The sequence below is a fragment of the Panicum virgatum genome, chromosome 5N, assembly GCF_016808335.1.
Source record: "Panicum virgatum strain AP13 chromosome 5N, P.virgatum_v5, whole genome shotgun sequence".
Classification (NCBI taxonomy): domain Eukaryota; kingdom Viridiplantae; phylum Streptophyta; class Magnoliopsida; order Poales; family Poaceae; genus Panicum; species Panicum virgatum.
Window position 1 is genome coordinate 47,925,399 of NC_053149.1, and position 26,266 is coordinate 47,951,664.

Genomic DNA, 26,266 nt, shown 5'->3' on the forward strand with positions numbered 1-26,266 from the left:
TGGGATTAGGCGGGTGCGTTCCGCCACCCGGCTGTGGGTACCTAAGAAGCCCGCGACATAAATCTTTGATGAGTTTGCATCTGTATGCCATGCTTTTGTAGTACTTGAATCTTTGTTTAGAGTTTAGACTATTAATGAGGTCAATGTGACCATCTTTTGTGTGCAAACTTGACTTTGTGATCAAGCTAACTATGCACGTCGATGATATATTTGGACCTCTTTTATGTCTAATTATGTTTAATTAAATATTTATTGTGGTTGTGTGGATTGTTCAATTTTTTGTCCATCTTGTAATATTATATTTTCATTCTATGATGAGGGTAATTTTCATGTGCACACGCACAAGGGTAATTTTCATGTGCACACATACAAGACTACTCTACATACAACCTCTCAGAATGTGCAGTGGTACACAAGTAAAAAAAAAATAAAAATCTGTTGCATTCTACAACCAGGGGCAAATTCGTCTTTTCCCACGCTAGTTCACTGCCGTTACAAAGAAAACTGACGGGAGTGGCACACAGGTAAAAGAAACTTCGATGAAAGGCACAGAGGAATTTTTTGAAATTTGAATGGCACGTAGGTCATTTCAATAATTTATAATGGCACACAGGTAAAAGCCTCAATTTTATTTGGATTCCTATCCTGAAAATTATTACAACTACCCCCATGTACTACGCTAGGGGTGTGTTTAGTTGGTGAAAAAGTTTGGATTTTAGTATAATAGCACATTTCGTTGTTACTTGACAAATACTATTCAATTATGGACTAATTAGGCTTAAAAGATTCAGCTCGTACTAATTAGTTAGACTGTGTAATTAGTTATTTTTTCAACTGCATTTAATACTCCATGTATGTGTCCGAAGATTCGATGTGATGGATAGTATGCAAATTTTTTGGGAAAACAGAGCCAGTTCCATACGTGTCCAGTACTCCTACCACTTAGCCGCAGCCGGCCGGACGACCTTGCAGCACATCATCACCGCTGCAAGTGCAAATCCTGTGGCGTCCCCGGTTAATCCTACATCAGCTATACTACCAACCACGAACGTGCAACTCCACCAACCAATGAGGTGATCTGATCTGATCACGTCGATCCCACGCCGTGCATGCATGGAGCTGCCGCGGCGCGCGGCTCGCTTCGCCCGTGTCCTTGGATACTGGCACCACGCCTGCATGCTGTGTGTGGTGGCGAGCGGCCGCCCCGGCCGCCCGGCCTCCTGTAGCTGCGAGGCTCATGAATGCGGCGCAGAGCCGAGGCGCGAGGCCGGCCACCAATGGATCGACCGAGCTCGCTGCCGCCGGCGCCGGGCGGCCCCTCGCCCACCGCGCGCGATGGTCAAACTCCTCCCTCCTGCTCTCTCTTTTCACTTCCCCCCACCCACCTCCTTAAATTCCCCTACGGCCACTAGGCGGCCACTACCGCGCATCGTCTACTCCCGCCGCCGCGCCGTATGGATACGCGTCCGGCCATCCGGCGCCCCGGCCCCTGCCGCTATATATACACCTGCTCCTCGCCCTCCACGCCCCGCACTCAACCACACACTAGCTTTCCCCTGGCACTGCCTGCAGCCAGCCAGCCAGCCAGCCACCCACCACGCTCTTCACCATCTGCAGCGACAGAACGGGGCAGAAACAAACCCAAACCAGCTCGATCTGCCGAGCTAGCAGCAACCGTCATCTCCACAAACAGGCCGGCAAGTAGCCCTCGCTACATGCCTGCCTGAAGTGATCTAGAGGAGCAGCGGTGTTACCTGCTGTACCAGGGTACGTAGGATCGGACATGGTGTTTCCGGCCGTCCTCCCCAAGGTGGCCGCGCGGTGGCTCTTCACGTTCTACCGCGCCGCCAGGAAGCTCCGGCGCCACGCCTTCCAGCTCTACAACCGCAACGCCGCCGCAGCAGCCAAGCCGCCGCCGTCCGCCGCCGTCTCGCAGCAGCAGGGCCATGGCGCCGCCGCCGCCACTGCCAGGCAGAGCGCCGCCATCCCTGACGCCGCGTCGGCGGGCGGGACCGTGGTCTGCGACGTGCACGGCGCGCTGCTGCCCTCCACCGCGCTCTTCCCCTACTTCATGCTCGTGGCCTTCGAGGGCGGCAGCCTGCTCCGCGGCGCGCTGCTGCTCTGCGCGTTCCCGCTCGTCTGGGCCCTCGGCGAGCGCCGCGGCGCCGCCGTCCGGGTGATGGCGTTCGTCACCTTCGCGGGGCTCGCGCCCAGGGACGCCGACCTCGTCGCCCGCGCCGTTCTGCCCAAGCACTACATGGAGCAGCTCAACGCGCTGGTGTACGAGCGCCTGTGGCTCCCCGCGAGGAGGAAGGTGGCCGTGACCGCCGCGCCCAGGGTGATGTCCGAGTGGTTCCTCAGGGAGTACATGGCCGCCGACGCCGTGGTCGGCCCCGAGCTGCACCACGTCGCGGTTGGCCGCCGCCGCTACTTCACTGGGCTGCTGCTGCCCGGGCCCGCGCCGGGGCGGGACGTGCTGCGGGAGGCGTGCGGGGCCGAGGGCGCCGTGGCCGACGTGGGCGTCGTCACCAGCCCCAACCCGGTCGACCAGCTTCTCGTCCCCTACTGCAAGGTGCGTTGCCTTCTGAACGTACTTCCTCCGTCGCAAAAGAATACGATAATTTTACGTTTAACCAAATTTATATAAAATATTACTAATATTTATATTTTCAAATAGATTTTGTAATTTACTTCATTCTCTTTTGGTAGTTCTGTTTCCAAAATTAAATTATTTCTTTTATAATTTTATTTCGGTTGACATTTTGGGAATAGTATGGATGGTCTTTTGATTCTCGTGCAAAGTAACTTCTCAAGAGAAAAGATTGGTACATGTATATGATAATATCAAATATGAGGTGTCATAATTAATAAGATGATACACAAGCTAAGGTACTTCTTCTTAATTATTGTACCAAGATGAAATAGAATTATCAAAGAACAGAGTAAATAATAATACTGTTTTGTATAAATTTAGTTAATCTAGATATTTTTTACTTCTCGAAAAGCGGGAGTTGTATTCTTTTTCATGTGGAGGGAATAGCTTTTTGTTCCCTTTGGGCCATAGAAGGAGGCCTACCTGTTTTCATGGAATTAAATGGAGATTAGTACTACCAATAAGCATCATTAACGTCGATCGTCTCACGAAAAGTAAGCACCAATAATTAGGACTGGTGAGGAAATCACAAACTCGGTCTCTCACCAATATCATCATTTATTTTCATGTGGAAGAGAGAAGAATCGTAGAAGTTACTAGTAGCTGCCAACTGCTAGAAATAGACGTACTGCAATAGTACTACACCTTTAGACGCGAACAAAGTTTTTACGTACTACTCTAGGCATGTTAGAGTGTACTAACTGCTTATGAAAGATATCCGGCTGGCTCTTGTATGGAAGAAATTAAAAGACCTAGTACGATTAATTGAGTGATTGTAGTATCGATCAATAGAGTGATTGTAATCATATCACTTTTATGGCGAGTATATAGCTCGACTGTAGAAATTTGGGTACAGTAAAACATATACCCTCGACACATGAGAGGTCGGTGCCTGAGTACAAGAAGGAACATCGATCAGTAGACTGCCACTGCACTAGCAGAGCGGGTCCACAAAGCCGTAAGCTCTAGCTTGCCACCTAGGGACTGCAGGAGGGGGCACACTACAGTCTTTGTTTGGTTTTGCAACAAAACTAGCGCGTATGTTTTTTTGAGAAATTTTTTTTTTACATGCATGAAATACTAAATGAAGTCTATTTGCAAAATCTTTTTAGAGATGTGTGTAACTTTTCGCGACGAATCTAATGATGGTAATTAATTGATGATTAGTTACACTGGTGCTACAGTAACCATCCTCTAATCGCGAGGTCGAAAGCCTCGTTATTTTCTTCAGGGTCACTAGCGCGGGGTTCTGAAGTTAATTTTGTAAACTGACTTTGTTTGATACCGTAATTAGTGGTCAAAATTATTATTATTCCTAGCGCACTGCAATTATTACGCGAACCAAACAAGACCTTGAAAACTCCGGGTCGAGGGCGTGCACTGTACGTACGTGGGTCGATCTATAGAGTTAGCACTCACTGTGTAGCCTGTGTCCCACGTGAGATCGAGCTCGAATCGGGGTCTGCGTCTCGCATGTACTGGCCGGTGGCGGCAGCCATCCAGAAATTCTAGACCAAGGCCCTGTTTGGATGGGCACATCTAAAATTTTGGATCAGAGAATCTTATCATTTAAAAATGCTAAATAAAGTTTAATTACAAAACTAATTGTATTTATTTCAAAAAAATTAATTGCAGAACTCTAAGGCTATTTTTCGAGACGAATCTAATAAAGTATATTAATTCACGACTAGTGAAAGATACTATAGTATTACTATAGCAAATCATGACTAAATTAGATTTATTAGATTCGTCGCGCTAAATTACACTTATCTGTGAAAAAAATTTATAAATAAATTTTATTTAATATATCATGCATGCGAGATCCTTAATCCAAAATTTTGGATCTGCGCCCAAGACGCCACGCCGCGCGCCACGACCGGATCGTGGTGGTGGTGGCTGGCGCATCATCCAGCCTCAGCTCCATCCCGAGGTAGGGCCAAGCCAAAGGCCACCGCATGCATGCGCAATGGGCCGCTTGGCCTGGCCGCCGGCGTCTCCAGGAAAGGACAGACAGGCGCACACACAGAGCACGGGCGCTGCATGCGAGCGAGCGCCATTGAAGCGCATTCACGGCGCGTTCGGTGGCGCGGCAGCATTCAAAGCGGGTGCTGTGTTCACCGTCACTCCCCCTCTTCCCTCCCAGGCCCCTCCGCCTGTGCCGTGCGCACCTGGGCTGGGCCACGAGCGCGGTGGTGGCCGGCTTCGATCGGCCGGCGGCCGCGGAGGACGGGACGAGGCCTGTACGTGGCGTCTCATGGTGATACCTCCACTATTGGCATTCTTCCTCCCCGCGTCCGGATAGGACACTTGGGACGACGCCACCCCACCCCATCTGGGTGAGTTGGTAAGCTGCAGGCTGGCCGAAGGACCAGTGCTCCTCTCACTGGTTTATGGTTTTTACTAGCTACCGCCTACACCGCCAAGTTGGGTAACAAAGGGGATAGGCTCCCATAAGGCCGTCCGGAACGGGCTATTAATGTACAGCCCATAAATGAACACGACTGGCCCGGGGCCATGTGTTTTCATGCAACGACGATAGATTGGCCAGAGTTGTTTTTTCCAAAAAATTACATGGGGCGAGAAAAAGAACCTTCCAGACAGATGCACTCATCTCTGTCCCAAAATATAAGCATTTATTGATTTCTGTTGATCATATTTGACTGTTTATCTTATTTAAAAAATTTAAGAAAAAATAAAAATAATTAAAATATACTTCAAATATATATGATGATAAAACATGTCATAATAAAATAAATAATATTTTTTCAAATTTTTTGAATAAAATGAATGGTCAAATATGATCAACAGAAATCAACAAATACTTATATTTTGAGACGGAGGGAGTACAGTATACTTGGAAATTTCGAGACTACCAGGACCGTAGTTGGATGGATCGGTCCCCAAACCGGCCAAAACACGAACCCAAAGTCTGCTGCTGCCGCTGCTGTTTCAGATGAGTACAAGGGTCATAACTTCTCTACAGTGCCAGTGTTGGAAAATGATTACCGACAGTGCACACAACTATCAGTAAATTAATTAGGCCAATTTCAGTGAAAATGTTATAGAAGTGTCATAAACATTAAATTTGCTAATATATATTAATAGTATGAGGAGAGAGAATTGTCATGAAATGTGAGAGGAGTGTCATCACTATGACACTCCACTAACACAGTTCTCAAGTTTTCAACATTGGTAACTGTGTCGATGACATTTCCACTGAGACTGGTTTATACTACCCTATGCGAACGACCAAATCTGTGTGCCACAGCACAGTGCCAGTGATCGGTATTGAAGTCTGAAAATGAAGCTTGGTCGGCATCCGAGCCACTTAACAGTGTCTTTTTTTTTGGCACAAGTTTTCTTCCTTTCACGAAACTACATATTTGTTTTTAAAATTGCAAATATTCGATTAGATTGGTGGAATGGTAACGTCTGTTTTACTTTTATCTAGGAGTATTTCATCGTCATTTTCCAACAGGAAATCTACTAGTATTTTTTTTTGAAAAAAAATGTGCTACTTGAACACGGATTGAAAGAGGCAACACTACAGCCTTAATTCGTGGATAGCTGGTCCTCCTTTTATGCGAATAATTGTAGTTAGTAAGTTGTAGCCGGAAAAGGCATTTATGAATAGTTTGACACCCTCTTTTTAAGCAAATAAATGTGGTTGTAGTCGGAAAAATCATTTAGCTAGCCCTTCTTTTTAGCAATTATTAAGTGTTAATTTGGACCATAGTACTTTTTTTGATGGGTCATCTCGACAACGATTTTCAAGCCTGTTAAGACTTAAGAGTGCTAACAAGGCCATCGAAGATTCAACGTACCACGACTGATTTGTTGGTGTACTAAATGCTGCTCTCTGGACTGGAGTGTGCAGATTCAGAATAGATTAGGGGGGTGGGGGCAGCTGATTTTCTTCTTCCTTTCTTTCTTTCTTCTTCCTCCTATTTTTTTTCTCCTTTTGTCTAAAAAAATGAAGAGGGCTCTATTGTTTGTGCAGGTCTAGAGGGGCTGAAGCCTTCTAGACCCATCGCTAGATCCGCCCGGACTCTCCGAACAGTCAGCATGCGAGTACCTTGATAAGGTCATAAAGACCAAGACCAAAGGTGTCTACACATTTTAACTCCATGAGGTTGCTTGGAAGTTAGGAACGCACAATAATTATCTTATGGACGATGTTCTTATCCATGTTTTGGTGGGAGACAAACAAAATTTTCTTGCTGGTCCGTAGAGCAAGTACTGGAGGAAAAGACATCCTTGCAATTTATAGTAGATCGGATAACACTGTTATCCTCAATGAATCTTCCCCTACTATTATTGTACATATATATATCATATTGTTTTAGTATAATTATACAGAGTACAGCCATTAAATTCCCTTTGCAATACAGTGAGAGAAAATATATAAAATGGGAGCCCAGATATTTTGATGGATGGAAAATAGGAGTGCCTTACTTTTACAGACTGGGAATAGTAATTATTAACTGCTCTATCTTTTATTATCGGGGGTAATTTTGTAATATTCTAACAGTAGTATAAGTGATGATATCGCATTGTGAAGATGTAAAATGTTAACCTTTGTTTTCAAGCTTAAATCACATCTGTTTAGCACAATTCTATGTTAAACCTGTTTGGACCGAGCCTTGGATCTAAATCCCCAATATATATTTCTTGTTTAATTTAAGCAGATTAAATTAAAATCTCATAGGGTGATGGAGATAGATGAACTCATGTTATTGATTCTATTCATAGTATTTTATTAGAATCATTTATTTAAATGTTTAACGTCTAAATTAACTTATGGACCGGCTGTGATTTCGTTTCTCGCAGGAAGTCTATGTCGTGAGCAGAGAGAGCCCAAAGAGCGCCAAGCTAGCGCGAGACAAGTACCCGAAGCCTCTCATCTTCCACGACGGCCGCCTCGCCTTCCTCCCCACCCCCGCCGCCATGTTCGCCTTCTTCCTCTTCCTGCCGCTCGGCGTCATCCTCTCCGTCATCCGCATCAACATCGGCATCGTCCTCCCTTACAAGATCAACTTCGTCGCCGGCGCCATCTTCGGCGTCCGCTTCCGCACCTCGGGCCTCCGCGCCCCGCCGGCCGACGGCAAGCGGCGCAGGGGCGTCCTCTACGTGTGCACGCACCGGACGCTGGTCGACCCCATCATGCTCAGCACGGCGCTGCGGAAGCCCGTGCCCGCCCTGACCTACAGCCTCAGCCGGCTGTCGGAGCTGATCGCGCCCATCAAGACGGTGCGGCTGACGCGCGACCGCGCGCGGGACGCCGAGACCATGTCGAGGCTGCTGAAGCAGGGCGACCTCGCGGTGTGCCCCGAGGGCACGACGTGCCGCGAGCCCTACCTGCTGCGGTTCAGCCCGCTGTTCGCGGAGCTCGCGGACGACATGGAGCCCGTGGCGCTGGACGCGCAGGTGACGACGCTCTACGGCACGACGGCGAGCGGGCACAAGTGGCTGGACCCCGTGGCGTTCTTCGCCAACCCGGTGCCGTCGTACCGGGTGGAGTTCCTGGGCGCCGTGCCGCGGGAGTGGACGCGCGCCGGGGGCAGGACGGGCGTCGAGGTGGCCAACTGGGTGCAGCGGCGCCTCGGCGAGGCGCTGGGGTTCGAGTGCACCGGCCTGACTCGCCGCGACAAGTACATGATGCTGGCCGGCAACGACGGCGTGGTCGCCAAGTAGGCATGCAGCTACATGCTGGGTAAATTATTACTGTCAAAAGTTCGTTACTGTGTGATTAATTTGCATGCGAGTAATGGATCATCCTTTGCTTCTCCTGTAAATTAAAGAAAGTTTGATTATCTGCAAAACCTAGCCAAATAGTAGATGCTTGGCTTGAACTTCTCAAATGAAATACTACTTAGTATATATGTTTGGTCAGATAGTCTTGCAGTATCATCCGCTTCCAGTTCCATCTAATTGGTGCTCCTGGCTTCATCCGTTCAGCTAGCTTGTGCAGCCTCACACGCTTCTTTATTATCTCCTGACTTCTCTTTTTTAGATTGTCAATCAAGCGCACAGCTTCACATTTATTTGCAACAGCCACTAACTTTGATAGCTCATCTTCTGAAAACATATATATATTGAGGGATAGCCAAAGTGCAATCTTTCCTTCAGGGAACAACAACATAGGCCGTTGCTGAGTTTCGGAAAAGTCCAAATCCTGAGAGCCCACATCCCCAATTGAGATGGTCAGCTCACAGCAGCACTGCACAAGGACGAAAAGTGTTCCTTTCAACAAAAATCACAATCAAGCAAGGCGCATGCCGCCGAAATGATCGATACTCTGATCAACTAACCATCTCTGGTTCGAAGTTGACGCCATCAAAGCCATAACGATCCAGGAGCATCTTGAATACTTGGTTCATCCGGAGCGGTTTTTTATTTTAATTTTTTAATCTAATATTTTAATAATAATCTGTGGATCTAAATTTTTAAGAAGTAGTCTTTGGTCACACCATAGCTCGTGGTGCGACTCCCTGAACACTATTTGGCGTGACCAACCTGCCACACTGGTACACGCGCGGCCGCTCCGCTGACGTGGTATGGTTGAGTGGCGCCACATGCTTCTGGTTGGTCTGGTTGGTTTGTTGCCAATTTTGTTGTTGTCTCATCAGTTTTCTTTGTTCAACCCTTCTTTTGTGGTCTTCGTCGAATCTTGCATATTTTTTCATTTCTGAGTACAACTCTACAAATGACTTAGATGGCTCTCTGAGAGGTGGGAGGCTAACTTGAGTATAGTTGTGCAATCATAATTTGAATATAGCTGTGCAATCATAATTTGAATTTGACGGCAGGTTTGAGAGCTTGAACTTTTTAAGCGAGCAGTAGAAATAAAAATGTTTCTCCGTGAACCGCTCCATGTGGATGTGTACGGTTGTGCAGTAAAATTAAAATACGGTCGGCGAGTAAAAACTGATTACCTTCTTAAAATGCTTATTGCAGCTAAAATTTAGTGCAAGTTCATATTGGCGTGTTTGATTTAAGGAGGAACACCAAACAAATAACCTGATCCTTTGGCCAGCAGATTCTTCGATACATACGCTGGATTTACCAGGCCTTACATTACATTCGTCAGTAGCCTGCTGCCTGCTGGCGAGGAGCGGCAGCTCGTTCCATGAACGCATCCCTTGACGGGTTAAGTTCACGGCCAGAGGCTGTACCGTACCTGATGTAGATGCTAAAGCTGAACAGGATGTACGAGCACCACGCCGAGCACGGTGTGGTCGCCATCTTCCTCCGGTCGTGCAGGAACGCGAAGCCCTGGCGCGACGGGGACGCGGCCGCCGCGAGCTCCCCTCCCTGGTCGTCATTGCCACCTGCAGCGGCGGCGGCGTCACGCCCGCCGTCTTTGGCCGAGCCCGCTCGCTGCCTCGTCTCTCTTCCCCGCCTCATCTTCCCGTTCGGCGTGCGTGACTAGATCAGACGATCAGGAGTAGTAGTAGTGGCGAGTTGACACCGAGGCAATTTCAAAGGTGGAGCTTGACGGGTAAAGAAGGGTGCGGCTCAACCCGCCGCACGGTGGTGGGCGCACGCCGGCCGGCACGCTCCCGCGTGAGCGACGGGATGCAGCCGCGGAGCCGCCTCGGCACGCTCGCGGCGCGGCGTGGAGGCGCTATACGGGGACGGGAGGCCTAGCTTCTCGGCCCACCATGGCAACACTGGGCTGTCGGCCATAGTGCGCGTGAGCCGGCCCGGCTGGGCCCGTTGGTTTTCTGGGCGGCCGTGGTTCGAGCCGCCACTTTTTGGCGACGTTACGATGGTTTGATTTTGTAGCCGTCTTTTCTTAGAGTCAAATTCCAACTAAAATTTTTTACAGGATTCATCGAGGGCATAGCATAACCATATGGCAAGTGGGCCGACGACGTCGATTTCTGGCTTCACATGCTGTGAGCCTATGTGTTTCGGTTATTTTACTGGCTTATCGGTGTTGAATTGAGACGGAAATTTTGGGCAGTTTTGTTGGATTGATCATTGTTTTGGTGGAGTTTCTTTAATTGAGATAAAATATTTGATTCTTGCTTCTAGGTTCCAATTTCCCTCAACTTGAACTTCTAAGGTGGTCGAGTCGGGAATTGTTTTCTTCCTGTTTCATTATTTTTTAAACTCAAGTTGACGTTGCTGGGCGCCATTTGTGATCCCATATTAGAGTTTCAAATTTGGAGAGTAAGCTTTGATGGCAATCGAAATAACAATGCAAATACGATTGAACCAGCAACAACAATGAGCAATACGTGCCAATGGTTTAGGAAGAAGGGGGTGTCTCTGCAATAAATGAAAAAAAAGAAATTCAGAACTCGGGGTGCACGGTGCCGGTAGGAAACAGCCCCAACGGCAACCCACCAAAAATCTCAAACAGGCAGGCTAAGATTTGCATCAAATATTTCACAAGTACTACTTCCACACATTAGTGGGATGATCAGGATCAATCCCCTCGGCCCCTCCTTCCCATAGAAGCTAAAGGGCACTCAATCCGGCCAAACAAATAACGGAACGGCACGCCGCAACCGCAATTCAAACCACCTCCCCCTTCCCCCTTCTCTCTTCCAGCTCTGCGCTCTGCCTCGGCGCGCCGGGCCGCCCTGCCCACCGCACCACGATGAAGCAAAGCGGCGCGCGCGAAGGCGACGGCGACGACGGGGCCCGTCGTGGGCGGCAAGCCGAGGATGGGCGCGGTCCGCTCCGGGAGAACTCGGGCCGCACGTCACGGCTCCCACCGAGGGTTCAATCGGAGCGGCCGCCGAGGGCACTATCAGGGTTGCGGGCCATCGGGAGCCACCGCGACGCCGAGGAGTCCCACCGCAAGCTAGAGACAAGCCTGGAGGAGGATGAGCTCTTGGCGCTGGTCGTACGCCCACGCGGGGCCCGCGGGAGCGCCCTGAGGTGGAAGGCGGGGGGCAGCGATCCGCCGCGACGGCTCTCGCAGGGAGGGGTTGCCGTGGACACCACCTCCACGACGCCGTCAACTGCTACCCTCGCGGGGACCGCGGGGACGAGTCCTCAACCTGGGAGGCCGGGGCGCTCGCCGTGCGCCCACGCGGTGCTCCGCGGGAGCGCCCTGAGGTGGAAGGCGAGGGGCAGCGATCTGCCGCGACAGCTCTCGCAGGGAGGGGTCGCCGCGAACACCACCTCCGCGACGCCGTCGACTGCAACCCTCGCGGGGACCGCGGGTACGAGTCCCGAACCTGGGAGGCCAGGCCACTCGTCGTGCGCCCATGCGGTGCTCCGCGGGAGTGCCCTGAGGTGGAAGGCGAGAAGCAGCGATCCTCCGCGACGGCTCTTGCAGGGAGGGGTCGCCGCGGACACCACATCCACGGCATCGTCGACCACTACCCTAGCGGGGACCGCGAGGACGAGTCCTCAACCTGGGAGGCCGGGGCGCTCGTCGTGCGCCCACCAGGGTTCACCTTACCGACGGTAAAGCGATTTTCGCCAACTAGCGGTATCGGTAAACAGGCGGTAAATCGCCGAAAATCGCTAGAAACCGCTCGAAATGACAATTCAAATTCAAAAAACCGGTAACCGTTGTTTACCGACCGGTAATCGATGTTTACCAACCGGTAACCGTCGTTTTTAACCGGTAAACACCGTATGACTTTGGAAAATTAAAAATTTTGGCAGCATTTCACCGTAATTTTGTAAATATCATTACTGATGGTATATATCAAACAATTATATAACATTTACACATACATAGAATAGAAGTTCATATCCATAAAAATAGAAATTCACATCCATAGTCCATATAGATCATCACAACAATAGTCCATGCAAATCATCACAACCATAGTCCTCACAAACCATCATCGTCAATATATATAATACATAGTAGTGGTTTCCGGTCCAAATGAACAAATGAACAAATGAAAATATATGTACATATTTGAAATATGAACACACATATATACATATAGCTAAAATGAACAAATTAACATCCAACTACCATGAACAAATGGATCCATATAGCTAATATGAACACATGTTTTTGAATATAGCTACACAACAAACATCTAAAAATCAATGTAAAATCAAGAAATACTCACAATGCAGTGGTTTCCGGTCCAAACGCGCCGATTTCCGCTCGGAAAACGCCGAATACCGCTCGGGATTAGAGGATACCGCTCGGGATTACCGGTCCGAAAGTTTTTTTATTTTTTTGAGTGCCCAAATAGTCAAATATTTGAACATGTTCTATATTAGAATGATGTATGTCATCTCTACTTTCTTACCATATTTTTTCCTTTTTTATTTCAAATATTTTTGAAAATTTTAAATTCGGGCGAAATTTTTCGAAATTTACCGCCGGTATGGGTTGCCGCCTAGTAGCGGTATCGGTAAAAATCGGCGGTAACCGGCGGTTACCGATCGGTAAGGAAAACACTGGCGCCCACGCGGTGCTCCGCAGGAGCGCCCTGAGGTGGAAGGCGAGGGGCAGCGATCCGCCGCGACGGCTCTTGCAGGGAGTGATCACCGCGGACACCACCTCCACGACGCCGTCGACTGCTACCCTCGCGGGGACCGCGGGGACGAGTCCCCAACCTGGGAGGCCGGGGCGCTCGTCGTGCTCCCATGCGGTGCTCCGCGGGAGCACCCTAAGGGAGGCGGGGCTTCGGAGTCCGGCGTGGCGGGGCAGCTGTCGTGGGGAAGGGTCGCCTCGGATTCCTGCACCGCCACGCCGTGGCGAACGCGTCCAAGGATTTTCCACCGCGCCTTGTGCAGGACGTGAAGGTGATTGATGCGAGGGTTGGGTGCAAGAGCACCATGGCCGCCACGGTCGAGACCGCCGCCAAGACTGCACTCAAGGGCGGCGAAATTCAGACCCTGCGTTCCACGGAGGCCAGGGAAGGAGGTTCCTGCAAGCCGCCTTCTAAACCAGATCCTCATCCGGCAGAAGGTGAACAACAACTACTGATTTTTATTCGGCGCATGTTTCAGCCACATTTGCGGCCACATATTGACTCATGAACTATATATTGCTGCAAATTCTATTTTGTGACGATTAGAGCTTCCGTTGTGGATTGTGGTGCCTTGAATGTTTATGTTTCTTATACTGTGAAGAAGATCATTTTGATATACTCTATTCATTGAGGTATACCGTATACAATCATGTAAACTACTTATTGGCTATGAGTTTGATCATGTAACTGTGCGCTGATGAGTATGATCATGTAATTGTCTAGGTGGGGCTATGGTGCCTAGGCAAAAAGTGGCGGGTGAACAAAATCCTGAAATGGCTCAAATGATACTAGCTGATCTAATAGAAAGCAAAGCCATCATGGATATCGACTTTCTTGAAAATTGGTTGGTTGAAAAAGAAAGGCTTTCTGTTGAAACATATTTTGAGGTATGCACTGAAACAATCTGAATTGTGCTCTGATTTACTTGGAATTCGCTTAATATGTCCTACCTACAAAGTAGAATCTACTCAGTAAACTGTACTTAAACTGTACTTATCATTTCCTTGCTGCAGATGTATGCTTCTTTGACTCAGCGTGTCTGGTACAGCAAGTGGCTTTTATCCAGCAAAGAATACACTAGGCACATCCCTGCATTGCCTTCTGAGAAAGGTTTCAAGGATTCACAGTGCAGCGAAATACAAATTGGGAAACTGCTTGAGTTGATTTCTGCAATGGAAGATCAGAATCACAGATGCCAACATGAAGATCTTGTCAGAGCCAACCGTAAAGCTATGTATGCAATCCGAGAATTCTTATGCGAGACCTGCTTGAATCCAAAGCCAGACTTAGAGATTCTTTGCTTGAACATAATATCGCTTTCTGCCAATGACACCAGCAACAGCCTCATTCTTGGGAATCATCTCAGGCTTATTGGAATCATTGTCACCAAATCAATAATTGGAAGCCCAAACGTTCAGTATCAAGCCTTCAGGGTCCTTGGAAAGCTCGCTAGGGTGCATGCAACTAAAATGATGATACTAGACTTTGGTGGAATCTCTTCTGCAGCACATGTCATAGAGAACTCTGTGCTGGAACTAGAGTCTGCCATAAGGATGATTACTGTTGTGCTTGAATCAGAGTACAGCCATCCAAAGATATTCAAGGATCTCTTACCATACCACATAGTAAAAGCTGTGGGTGAAAGAAGGCTGACTGAACCCGCCTGCATTGAAGCGGTTCTGGAGGCGGCAACAAAGGTTGAGCTTGCAACGTCAGAATTTTTTGAAGCACTGATTATCTTGAAGGATGGAAGTGGAAGCAAAACCTTCTGCTTGGAATCCTTCTAAGGATTGCTACACAAGGGACAGATGAGGAGTACTCATATTAGGCTATTGTGATTGCCTCATTTGTCAGTTCTGTGCAAGATTCTATTTGGCTGAGATGTAGGTAATTGTTAGTACCTACTATCGCTACTTATACTCAGAGGTGTGGAATTTGGTTTGACTGGGATGTATCACACTCTTTAGCTCCTGTAATTGCTTCTATGGCTTGGATGTGTGAAACATTTTCCTTGATGATGTAGATGGATGTTTGTTCAAGTAATCCCTGCTTACACTCAGAGGTGTGAATAGAATCTTCTTATCTAAGAAGTAGATCATCATTAGTTGTAATAGCTGCCTAGCTGTTATACTAGTGAAAGAAAAAATGTTTGACTCGGATGTATGCTGAACCAAATATACTCTTCCAATTGAATTTTTGTGAAAGAACACAGTTTCATTGAAGTCCAATCTTGCTCTTGCCTTGTCATTCAGTATGTATCTCTGTTAAAATCATTGGTTTCTATCTTGCTTATATTAAATATAGTAGTAGTAGTATATTCTCTGGTATTTTTGTGAGAGATCAGAGATGTGGTTGATATTACTTTGTCTGCACCTACCTGCTTTATCTTGTTGGTATTTACTGGTGGGCATTTGCATTGTCTGTACAGTTGTGTACACGCAGTCTGAAACTGAACTTTACCAGGAGCTGTAATTTGCTCCAGTTGTTGTGCCTTGAATGGGAAGTTTCAGACTTGTGGACACAAATAAGTGGTTCAGGCTTAAGAAATTTGTGGTTCAGGCTTATTGTCGCTCTTATTCAAATATGAGATTGTTGGAAGTGAAACTGCAGATGTTTAATGTGCCTGCAGTTGGAATACTTTGGTTACTTCTGTTCGACGCTATACTCCTCCGAAGAGGTTACGTAATAGGTGTGTTGTGTATGCATGGGGATGGTTCAACCATGGATCGAACTGCAACTGACCCACCGATCCATTTGATGTGTACAGGAGCACCGGCCACTCCATTTGAATGTGTTTTTGACCCGTGGTGCACCAGTGGATAATATGGGTCGGTTGATTACTTAGATAAGAGGACGATCAGCATATTGCTTCCTGTTGCTTACTTCGCTACTTGCTTCCTGTTGCTTACTAGCTTCCTTAAACAAGAGCACGACTTGCTTACTACCGGCTACCGTTGTGTACAAAATCTTTTATAAAACATCAAATACGACTTTGCGCAAAAGTTGCAACATCAAACTATAAGAGCATGCATAAGATTTCGACATGAACATGAATCAGTAGCCATATCAAAGTTTCTTATTGCATCAGATCACAAAATCAGACCTTTTTATCTTTGGCCTGCATAGAAGAGACATTCAGATCAAACATCAGATGGATTTGTCAATGCAATTGCTTACAGTTGGTTAGTTGCCGACTAGCCTAATAGACAGATTCACGACAAAACAGCAGCAGGCAACCAGCACATATCAGTGAATCAACACCTCAAACTGGTCTAGTGTAATAGACAGATTGCTACAGGTAGCAATTGCAAACTAGTAACAGGCAGTTACACAGTGAACCCCAATCCTCCCTAGCAAAAGCACAACTCTACGGCAGTTTTATTTTCAGTTCATCATGGCAGGAGCAAAGTCAAGCGCCAACTGCCATTTATTACATCACGGAGAAGCATTACTACATCAAGCATTGGGCTTCACTGGAGTTCCTTGAGGAAGTCGGTGTGGTCAACCAAAACCTATAATGTCAAGGATCCTCCGAACCATCACCGAAGTCCCGATCCTCCGAACCATCACCGAAGTCCCGATCCTCCGAACCGTCACCCATGTTCTGATCCTCGCCATCACCAATGCCCTGGTTGTTCTCTCCATCACCAACTAGCTCATTATCATCATTTGGCTGTACTGCATTGCTTGACTGAACTTGTTCAACTTCCGGAGCATTGTTATTGAGGTCTACTCCTTCAACTACTTCAACTAGTGGAGCACTGGTTGCCCGAGGCGTTCTCTTTCGCTTTCTACCACTTGAGTGTCCTTCTCCAACTCCTTGGAGGTGTGGCACATCCATCATCCTATCCACTTCCACCTTCCTGCAGCAAGTTAAAAAGATTAATCAATTATCATGACTAATACTAGGAATTCATGTTTTCAAGTCGTCCGATTAATCGCCCAGGTCGGTTCTCCAAGTCCGACCAGCACCACCGACCCGACCAGAGCGACCAGAAACCTGGTCGTCCGATTAGTCGTCCACTAATCGCGATTAGTCAGTCGACCAGGGCATTTCTCGACCAGGGCAGCATGAAGGTTTCTCACTTTCTCCTAACAACTTCATTTTTTGTTTCAGCAGCAGGGATTCAGCAAGAAGAATATGGAGTTTTGGACAAGAAGCTGGAGTTCTGGAGAGCAAATATCAAAAGTAAGTCACCAAAACCTGCAGAATTGCTTGCTGTATACTATATTGTATATATATAATTATATATACACTATATAGTATATACTGAACATGTAGACATATGGACGATTAGGGAACGACCAGGCTCGACCAGGTCGACCTGGTCGTCGACTAATCGCGATTAATCGCCTGGTCGGTCCCTAGGCGACCAGGACCGACCAGCCGATTTGAAAACATTGCTAGGAATTGATGTCTGCTGGTACAAATAGGAAAAAAATCAAAGCTGTAATACATTTGACCTATATCAACTCAGCTAAGGTACAAATAGGAAAAAAATCAAAGCTGTAATGCATCTATATAAATAGGAAAAAATCAAAGCTGTAATGCATCTATGTAATATGTTCAGATGAGGTTTGCTATTGGGCTGATGGTTATATTCTGAGGGCAGGTGAAAGATGGCATCAGAGAATCAGTACACTTTTGTAACTCCAAATAATATTTATTCTCAAGTATCTCTCTAGAACTGCTGCAGGCAGGGAGGTCAAATTCGCCCAAACAAAAATCAGGTAGACGTGGATAAAACTAAAGAAGGTCACTACACTTCATTCCTTCTCAAGATTGCTTGCATGCGAACTGAAGGTCATAACTTGTCGATGCAATGTTGGGATCACGAACCTATATAAACCATTCAATTAGTCTGTCCAGACAAAAGGAACCATTCACATTCAGCATATATGACCCCTCAAAAACATTCAGCATATACGAAAATTCCTAAAGCCTTTGCAAACCTTCATTAGTTTTTCAGGTTCCATGCAGCTGCCTAAAGAAATAACAACATCGTGCTAGCAGAATGCTCAACACAAAATAGTTAGCTTCCCTACCATTTCAATTAGTATTAGAAGGGAGGCACACAAATGTTTCAGTTTTGTAAACTTTAGGCCATTTTCAGTTCAGTTAAAGAAATGGGTCAACAAGTGTTATCCACGTCCACACTAAAGGAACAATGCTCTCTGACTCAGTTTAGTAAAAGCACCTAACATTGACAGTATCTGTAGTTCTACTGCGTACAGCACATAATTTGCACAAGAGGAAAGTCCCCTTGTGTTTTCTGCCAGGCAAGCAGTGAAAAGATAGGCCAGAAATTAGCGATGTTCAACATAATCTATCAATTTTTTATTAGTGCAAAAGAAGGGCACTTTGCTTCGTTTCTTGTCACTTGACAACATAATTTGTGTGCACAGCGGAGGAAAAAGGAACTCAAAAGAGGGATCAATGACCAGTGCCAAACCAGATTGATTTGCTTAGTTTCTTTTCTATTGGATTGACTGCAAATTTGAGGAAAAAGCAGCTGCAGATTTGAGGACAGACGAAGGGCAAGAGACTCACGGTCGGCGGAGATCTTGAACTGCTCGAGCGTAGCGATGCTGGCCGCCTTGGCCACCGTCAGCGCCTGGGTCTCCACGCAGGTGTCGCACCACACCACCTCGAAGCGCCTCCTACCACCGGTGTACAGCCTTGAGAAGATGGCGACGACGACCCCCGCGGCTTGGCGGAGGCTGCGGCGGTGCGGCCCCGAATGCGCTGACGCCGGCGCAACCGTCCCGCGTGGCCGGTCGTCGGCGCCCAGTCCTGCGTGGCCAGTCGCCGCCGGAGACTTAGCGGCGTCTACGTGAGTGCCGCCGCCGCTCGGGAGGGAGATGAGATGGGTCGAACCGATTGAACCTTAGGGTTGAAGTGATTCCGATCCACTGAACCGAGGCAGCTTCGTGGTTCCAAATCGGGGCCCAATAGCAGACCGTTGTGCGTACTGCGTACTAGCGGGCGTCGTTGATCGAAGTCCGACTCGGTGTCGGGATCGGAATCTCGGTGTCGACAAACCGTATCCGAGCAGGGCTTGGTACTCAGTTCCCAGATGTTTGACGATGCCATAAAAAGGGCGAGGATGCTTGACTCCCATCAATCTGTAGGCTGTAGCCTATCTGGAGAAGGGAGCAGCAGGCCATGGCCAAGAAGAGCAGGCCGACGTCGCTCTTGCCGGACGACGTCGTCGGCGAGGTGCTGCTGCGCCTGCCGTCCAAGTCTCTCGCGAGGTTCTTCTCCGTCTGCCGCTCCTGGAAGCACCTCATCTCCTCGCCCGCCTTCGTCGAGAGCCACCAAGCGCTGGCGGCGGCGAAGCGGCCCACCAAGTTCGCCTTCGCACCGACGGCGCCGCCGCACCGATGGAGCCTGTCCGCCTGCTATGACGCGCCCTGCGACGAGTGCCCGAGGGTCATCGGCCACAAGCCCTGTCGCGGCCTCGTCCTCCTGGGCCAGCGGTGCACGCGCACCTACTCCGTGTGCAACCCTTCCACCGGCGGCCGCCTCCGCCTGCCGCCGTGCCTCACGGGCTACCCCTACATCAAGAGCAGCGCGGGGATCGGCTTCCACGAGCCCACCGGCGAGTACAAGGTGGTCGTAATCGCCCCATCCACGGACTACCGGCCGAAGCGCTGTGAGGTGCTGACCGTCGGCGACCCCGCCGGCTGGAGGGCGCCGGCGGGCGGGAGCTCGAGCATGCCCCGCACCTTGGACGTGGATGTCAAACTGGACCCGGTGCTCGCGGACGGCTGCCTCCACTGGCAGCTCGGCTGCAGGAACTACTCGGAGCACCACGGCACCGTCATCGTCTTCTCGCTCGCCGGCGAGTCCTTCCGCCTCGTGCCGCTGCCGCCGTTCGCCAACGACGATGTCCGCAGGTGCTACCTCGACGAGAACAAACGGCTCCCCACCGCGAACCCCCGGAAGCCGGCCTACATAAGATGCACGACGCCGGTAGGCCCCATCCTCGCGGAGCTTGGCGGGCGCCTCTGCATGCTGCGCGACCTCCGCCACCGCCACGATGTGGACGGCACCTTGGAGGTGTGGAGGCTCGACGACTATGACTCCGGCGCGTGGTCCCTGAGCTACCGTGTCGACCTGGCCGAGCACGCCGCGAAGCGGCTGATGACGACATGGTTCGTAGCGCCGCTCTGCTACCTCGCCGGCGACTGTGACTCCTCCGATCGGATCATGCTCGCCACCACTATGCAGGAGGTCCACGTGTATGATCCCAAGACCCGTACGCTTGAGACGGTGCTTTCTGTGGTCAATGTTGGTGAAGCTGCGACAAGTCCAGAACGCGAGAATGTTACTGATGAAGTTCAGCAGGGATCCCCATTTTCCTTATATGATGACCGTAGCGAGGATTTGCCGAGTTCAAAAGATTACCTACGCTTCGTGATGTTCCAAGAAAGCCTCGTCCATCTGGAAGGAATGGAATACGGCAATAGTGAGCTCGAAATACTGGATGCATGTGTAAGTGACAAGTACTGTATATATGTATGATCGGGCCGTTTAGATGACTCCGTTGCTTCTTATTAGACTTTTGAAAGGACTTTATATGTTTGCCTCAAATTCCTGTTCATTTATTATTTTGTGAAACCTACTAATAAACTGTTTTTACATGTTATTATGTGCCAAATATGAAGAACAGAATACAAGATCCTTACCCTTGGACCTTGGTCTTTTATATTTGCTTTGGCTAAAAGTATGGAAGTCATGTGCGTAGCGATCAATAAAAAATGTTTATTTTATTTTTAAAAATTATAACTATGTTTAATATAAAATATTGCAATTAAAATTGCAATAACAAGAATAAAGGATGTCAAAAATAAAATACGTACAAACTGAGAGTAGCTTATATCGTTATTATGATGAAACATATCCATCCTTTGCTTTAGTCTTTGATTCAACACGGGTGCTTGTATTTTTTTTACTATTCCCAATAAATGATTGATGAGTTATGACACCCTGTGTTTTGCTCTCATGTAAAGTTCTCTAAAAATTTGAACTTTTTTCAATTTTGCAACAAATTGAAATAAATTAAACTTGGCCGTTAGAGCTAACCACTAACTATAAATGGTTTGCAAATTTCGAAAATTGCATAAAACATGAACCATAGTGCATTTTGAATTATTTTCAGACTTTAATCGTGGTGTTCAAATTCAAAATTTCTTTAAACGTTGATTTTTTTTTGAGTGGGTTTAAACGTTGATGAATTGGATACCTTTTCCTTCACAAATAAAAGTCCACCAAATCTCTTGGGCTAAAACCGAGCAAACCCAGCCCATCTTCCCTTTCTCCTTGGGCTGCCCTGTGATTCTCTCTTCCAGTATAGCCCAGCCAGCCCACGTTCTATTCTCCCGTTTCTCTCTTACCTGTAGGACCGCATGTTATTTAAATTATAAGTTGTTTGATTTTTTGACCCTAAATTTGACCAATTATTTTATTTAAAAGTTTGTGCAAAATATTATTTTTTTTGTTGTAGTATATGTTTTATCAATATAAGTTCTTTAAAAATAATTTAAATTTAATTATGTTTGCACAATTTTTTTGAATAAAATAAGTAATCAAACTTGATGTCAAATAAGGCGAACAAACTATAATTTGGAATAGAGAGTTCGCACCAGTAAGTTCATAGCTATGCTCCTCGCCGCTGCTGCTGAATGCTTCCATACCACTGTCGCAAATGCTCCCCAAACTCGCTCCCCGGCGAGTTCGTAGTTGCCCTCGCCGCTGCCGCTGAATGCTTCCACGCCGCCACCGCAAGTGTGCCCCCAAACTCACGCGGCATGTTCGCAGCTGCGCCCCCCATCCCTCCTCATCGCCATGCTACCTTTCCTCACCGGTAAGTTGCCGTTGGGTACCCATTACCATTACCCTTACCCAAATCCATACTCGTTATATTTGATAGAGCATGAGTTATTCATACTCGTTATGTTTGCATAGATGGCTGCTTTGCATAGAGTAGCTGCCGGTTATACTGAATCATCTCTAATAAATTTCAGATAATTTTAATAAAATTTTATAGTGTGAACACGAGATTTTATTTTCAGGGTCCGACTCTTGACGTGGGGCTCACGTGTAGGTCTAGCCACACTGCTTTGCAGAAAATAGCTGCAAGGCATACTGAGTTATCCCCAATAAACTTCAATCAATTTTGATAAAACTTTATAGTGTGAACGCGAGATTTTATTTTCATGATCCGGCCCTTGATGTGGAGTCCACGTGAAGGTATAGTCACACTGCTTTGTAAAGAGTAGCTGGAAGTCATACTGAGTCATCTCCAATAAATTTTATTTAATTTTGATAAAATTTTATAGTGTGAAGACGATGTTTTATTTTTAGAATCCGGCTCTTGACGTGGGTCCATTTCAACCCACCTCACTTGCAGACCTATTGTCTACCCATTGAATTATCCATGCTATTGGTTAATTATCCACTCATTTGGAATGGATTAATTGGGGATGGATAACTTACAGGTACGGATATGGATAATCCATTCTCTCCCCAACATCAACGTGACACCAGAGGCAATCCAGGTACGCGCCCAGAGGCTGGAGCAGCTTGGTGCCGTTGTCCCCATTCGCGTGCCGTGTTCGAGCAGATTTTCTCCCATATTCCCTTTGTTGTCGCCGCCGTCGTGTTACTGCTGCTCACCAGGGTGCAGCCGCCGACCCGCCGTGTCTTTTGTAACCCAGCTGCGCTGCCGGTCGTTGCTCGCCGCCGTGGCTTCGACGCCCTCGGCAAACTCTCCGGTGTAATCCAGCTACCGCTGCCGGTCATGCACCGCCGCAACTCATATTCAGGCAGCGGGCATGGCCGGCTGCGCTCGACATCCCCCCGCACTTCCCGCCGCAATTCAACCACTCTTCCGGTCGTGCGCCGCCGGAATCTAGGTGACAGGGGCGCCGCGCCGCCGTAAGGTATCTACTCGTGCTCGGCTCCCCGTGCTTCTGTGTTGCTCCCCGACACCCGTGGCGTCTGATGGATCTTCTTGTTCCAGGGTACTTCGCTCCGATCTTCACGATCCCGTTCTTATTCTAAGGGGGTGTTTAGATTCAGGGACTCTAAAAAAATCCTAGGGACTTTTTAGTATTTAGAAGTATTAAATAAATATTAATTATAAAACTAACTGCAGAACCCTGGGGCTAAACTGCGAGACGAATCTAATGAGGTATCTTAATCTATAATTAGCGAATGGTTACTGTAGCATCATTGTAGCCAATTATGAATTAATTAGGCTCATTAGATTCGTCTCGCAAAAAAGCACTCAGCTGTCAAAAAACATTTATAAATAGATTTTATTTAATACTATAAAATAGTAAAATTCTTTTTGATGTGATAGGGACTTCTGAAAAAAATCCTGGAACCAAATAAGCCCTAAATTCTTGCGTGCCCTCCCCGTTTCCCTTCTCGATCTGCTACCACCACCTATTGGATTTTAACTTTTCTGGTTCAGCTCACATATCGATGTCTTCTGAACCATGCGCAGTGGTAGCAAGATAGGATAACTCTGGATTTGTGCACACGTTTCTTGTACTGTTTGTACAAGTACAATACAAACCATGTCATTTTGAAGGTGTCGGGTACCACGATTAGGGGCACCCTAATCGGGGTACTAAGATCGTTTTAAAAACACAAACACCTGTTAAGGCAATTGAGCCCACGAAGGCCCACGGCCTGCTTCCCATCCGGAAGAAAGGAAAGGACTCAAAGGAGCCCAGCATGCGGCCCATTCGCATCCCCCTGAAACCCGCAAAAACGATCTTCGCCTCGCTCGAGGGTAGCGGACCTACCTTCGAGCGGGTGACTCATTTTCCTCCTCGCTCGAGGGCTCCCCTCGGGACCCTCGACCGCGCAACACACCTCCGCCTCGCTCGAGGGTATCGGATCTACTGAGCACTCATCTGAGCCGACTCCACTTCTAGCAGAGACTTGGGGGCTTCCCTCCCTCTCTCACCTTGCTTGTATCCCCTGCTAGAAGCACTCCGGGTGCAAGATAATACAGTGCCCTCGCACATCCCCTTTGCTGGACGTACGGCCCCGCGGCCAGAACCAGGATAAACCGCGCGTTACTGTGTTGCCTCTTGCATCATCATCTGGGACGATGAAGCACGCCGCATTTACTAGTTGGGATCCGGGCCCCTGGATCGGGACACCGACAGTTGGCGCGCCAGGTAGGGGCGCGGTGTGACATTTTTTCTCTTTTTTTTCCTATTTGATCCCCAGAGATGGCGGGCAGATCCAACCCATACCCCATGGGCGTTTCAGATCCGTTTCCAGCGGGACGCGTGATCTCGTTTGGGAGTCTCGAGTTCAGAGCAACCGGCAACGGTTACCTCATGCAGCTCCTCTCGCCCGGACGCAACCCCATCACCCCGACTTCACCAGCCCGGCGCAACAGGCGCTCGGGCCAACGTTCGCGACAGGCGCGGGCGGAGCGGCGTCGCGCGGCAAGCCACAACTCCCCCACGTGGGTCGAAGCTGGCATGTCGCTGCTCAGCATCACGACTAGCGGGGCCACCGCCTCGTCATCACGTGCCTCGGCGTCATCTGCGCCGACATCGTCACCTGCTGCGGCACTAGTGCCTCCCAGGGGGGCTCGACTTCGGCGTCGCCCTTCCCCTTTGGGATGTGCAACGCTACCGCCCACGTCTCATCAACCAGCGCTAACTTCATCGAGCATGAGGATCTGCCGGGTCATCATCTTCTGTCGATCCACAGCCTCATCGCGTCGTCTTCTGACGAATCCTACCCCGAGACGGCGAGCTCGATCGCCGATGACGTCAACTTCTTCATGAACAACTTTACGACCGAGAAGGCCGAGGACTACTCCGGGGTCCGCGACCCCGACGCTCTCTGCACGTTCCAGCTGGCGACGGCTTACTGCCTCACCTGCTCCGAAGACTCCAGCGAGGGGGATTTCGATCCTTCCCGAGAGTGCTTCATGGCGGACCTTGCGGACGAGCAAAACAACAACGCCCCGAGCAACCACGAGGACGGCGGGGCGGACGCGCAGGCAAACCCACCGGTGGTGCCGCTTGCAACCCCTTCTTCGTCAAGCTCGGCGGCGCGACAAGCTCAGCTGGCACAGCTCAATGAGCTTCAAGCCAAGCTCGACGAGCAGCGTCAACAAACCCAGGAGCTGCGCGCCGCACTCGAGCAGCAGCGTACCGCGCGTGGTGCACACGCCCAGGCGGCGGGACGTGTTGCACGGGAGCATATCCTAGTTGACCACGACGTCGACAAGTCTCCGGAGCTGAAGACGGCGGGCGAGAAGCTCGTCGCTGCGGCTTACCTACTCCAAGCTATGCCCGAGCCATCGACACCTTCGGGCCGCAACCTGCGCCGCGAGGCACAGGAGCTCATCGAGCAAGCTGCCGTGCAGCAGGCCGAGAGTTCTGCGTCTCGTATGCGCTCGAAGGGCCCGGAGCAGCGTGATGGGACTGCGCATCAGGACCGCGAGGTTTCTGTGCACACACCCCCAGCGGGGAAGGGCAAGGAAGCCGTAGCGCCCGGTGCGAATGCGCCCTCGGTGCACGAGCGCATCGGGAGAGTTCCCGTAAGGGAGCGAATCCGTGACACTCGCGGGCACGCTAGCGACGGCGACGCCCGCAACGTAATCGACGGCAGGAGGTACACCCCTCGACGGGGTGGACGCTTCGACCCTGAGCACGACAGGGGTGAGTCACCGGAGCCTCCGGGCACCCGGGTGTTCAACCGGGAGATTCGAACTGCATCTTTTCCCCCGCGCTTTCGACAACCCAACACCCTCGTCAAATACTCGGCCGAGACTGATCCTGCAGTCTGGCTCAATGACTACCGCCTAGCGTGCCAGCTAGGCGGTGCGACGGAGGACGCGGTCATCATCCGCAACCTTCATCTTCATCTTGCAGACGCCACACGAACGTGGCTCGAGCACCTGCCTGCGGATCAGATCCACAACTAGGCCGACTTGGTCCACATCTTCGTGGGCAATTTCCAGGGCACGTACGTGCGCCCTGGGAACTCCTGGGATCTCAAAGGGTGTCGCCAGAAGCCCCGCGAGTCCCTACGTGACTACGTGCGACGCTTTTCCAAGCAGTGCACCGAGCTCCCCAGCGTCACCCACGTCGAGGT

At 49.1% G+C, this 26,266-nt stretch overlaps 3 protein-coding genes and 1 long non-coding RNA gene across 4 annotated transcripts; 3 read left to right on the forward strand and 1 right to left on the reverse strand.

The window, feature by feature from the left end:
• Nucleotides 1-1,540: 1,540 nt before the first annotated feature.
• LOC120675718 (glycerol-3-phosphate acyltransferase 1-like) lies at nt 1,541-8,545 on the forward strand. The gene is made up of 2 exons (XM_039956926.1): nt 1,541-2,572; nt 7,484-8,545. Exons 1-2 carry the CDS (start codon nt 1,784-1,786, stop codon nt 8,345-8,347), a joined length of 1,653 nt encoding a protein of 550 aa, XP_039812860.1. The 5' UTR covers nt 1,541-1,783; the 3' UTR covers nt 8,348-8,545.
• Nucleotides 8,546-13,306: 4,761 nt separating this feature from the next.
• Nucleotides 13,307-15,165, forward strand: LOC120676100. Its single transcript, XM_039957324.1, has 3 exons — nt 13,307-13,559; nt 13,846-14,009; nt 14,136-15,165. Exons 1-3 carry the CDS (start codon nt 13,427-13,429, stop codon nt 14,907-14,909), a joined length of 1,071 nt encoding a protein of 356 aa, XP_039813258.1. The 5' UTR covers nt 13,307-13,426; the 3' UTR covers nt 14,910-15,165.
• Nucleotides 15,166-16,251: 1,086 nt separating this feature from the next.
• On the reverse strand, nt 16,252-19,074 carry LOC120675962. The gene is made up of 2 exons (XR_005675551.1): nt 18,674-19,074; nt 16,252-16,985 (listed from the first exon to the last, which is right to left on the reverse strand). It is a non-coding gene; the product is annotated as an uncharacterized LOC120675962 (long non-coding RNA).
• Nucleotides 19,075-19,128: 54 nt separating this feature from the next.
• On the forward strand, nt 19,129-20,650 carry LOC120675961 (putative F-box protein At2g02030). Its single transcript, XM_039957162.1, has one exon. The coding sequence runs from the start codon at nt 19,289-19,291 to the stop codon at nt 20,648-20,650; it is 1,362 nt and encodes a 453-aa protein (XP_039813096.1). The 5' UTR covers nt 19,129-19,288.
• Nucleotides 20,651-26,266: the final 5,616 nt, after the last annotated feature.

Coding starts and splice junctions, on each gene's coding strand:
- LOC120675718 (XM_039956926.1), top strand. CDS start 1,784: ATGGTGTTTCCGGCCGTCCTCCCCAAGGTGGCCGCGCGGTGGCTCTTC. Junction 2,573..7,483: donor TTCTCGTCCCCTACTGCAAG/GTGCGTTGCCTT, acceptor CGTTTCTCGCAG/GAAGTCTATGTCGTGAGCAG.
- LOC120676100 (XM_039957324.1), top strand. CDS start 13,427: ATGGCCGCCACGGTCGAGACCGCCGCCAAGACTGCACTCAAGGGCGGC. Junction 13,560..13,845: donor AGATCCTCATCCGGCAGAAG/GTGAACAACAAC, acceptor GTAATTGTCTAG/GTGGGGCTATGGTGCCTAGG. Junction 14,010..14,135: donor CTGTTGAAACATATTTTGAG/GTATGCACTGAA, acceptor TCCTTGCTGCAG/ATGTATGCTTCTTTGACTCA.
- LOC120675961 (XM_039957162.1), top strand. CDS start 19,289: ATGGCCAAGAAGAGCAGGCCGACGTCGCTCTTGCCGGACGACGTCGTC.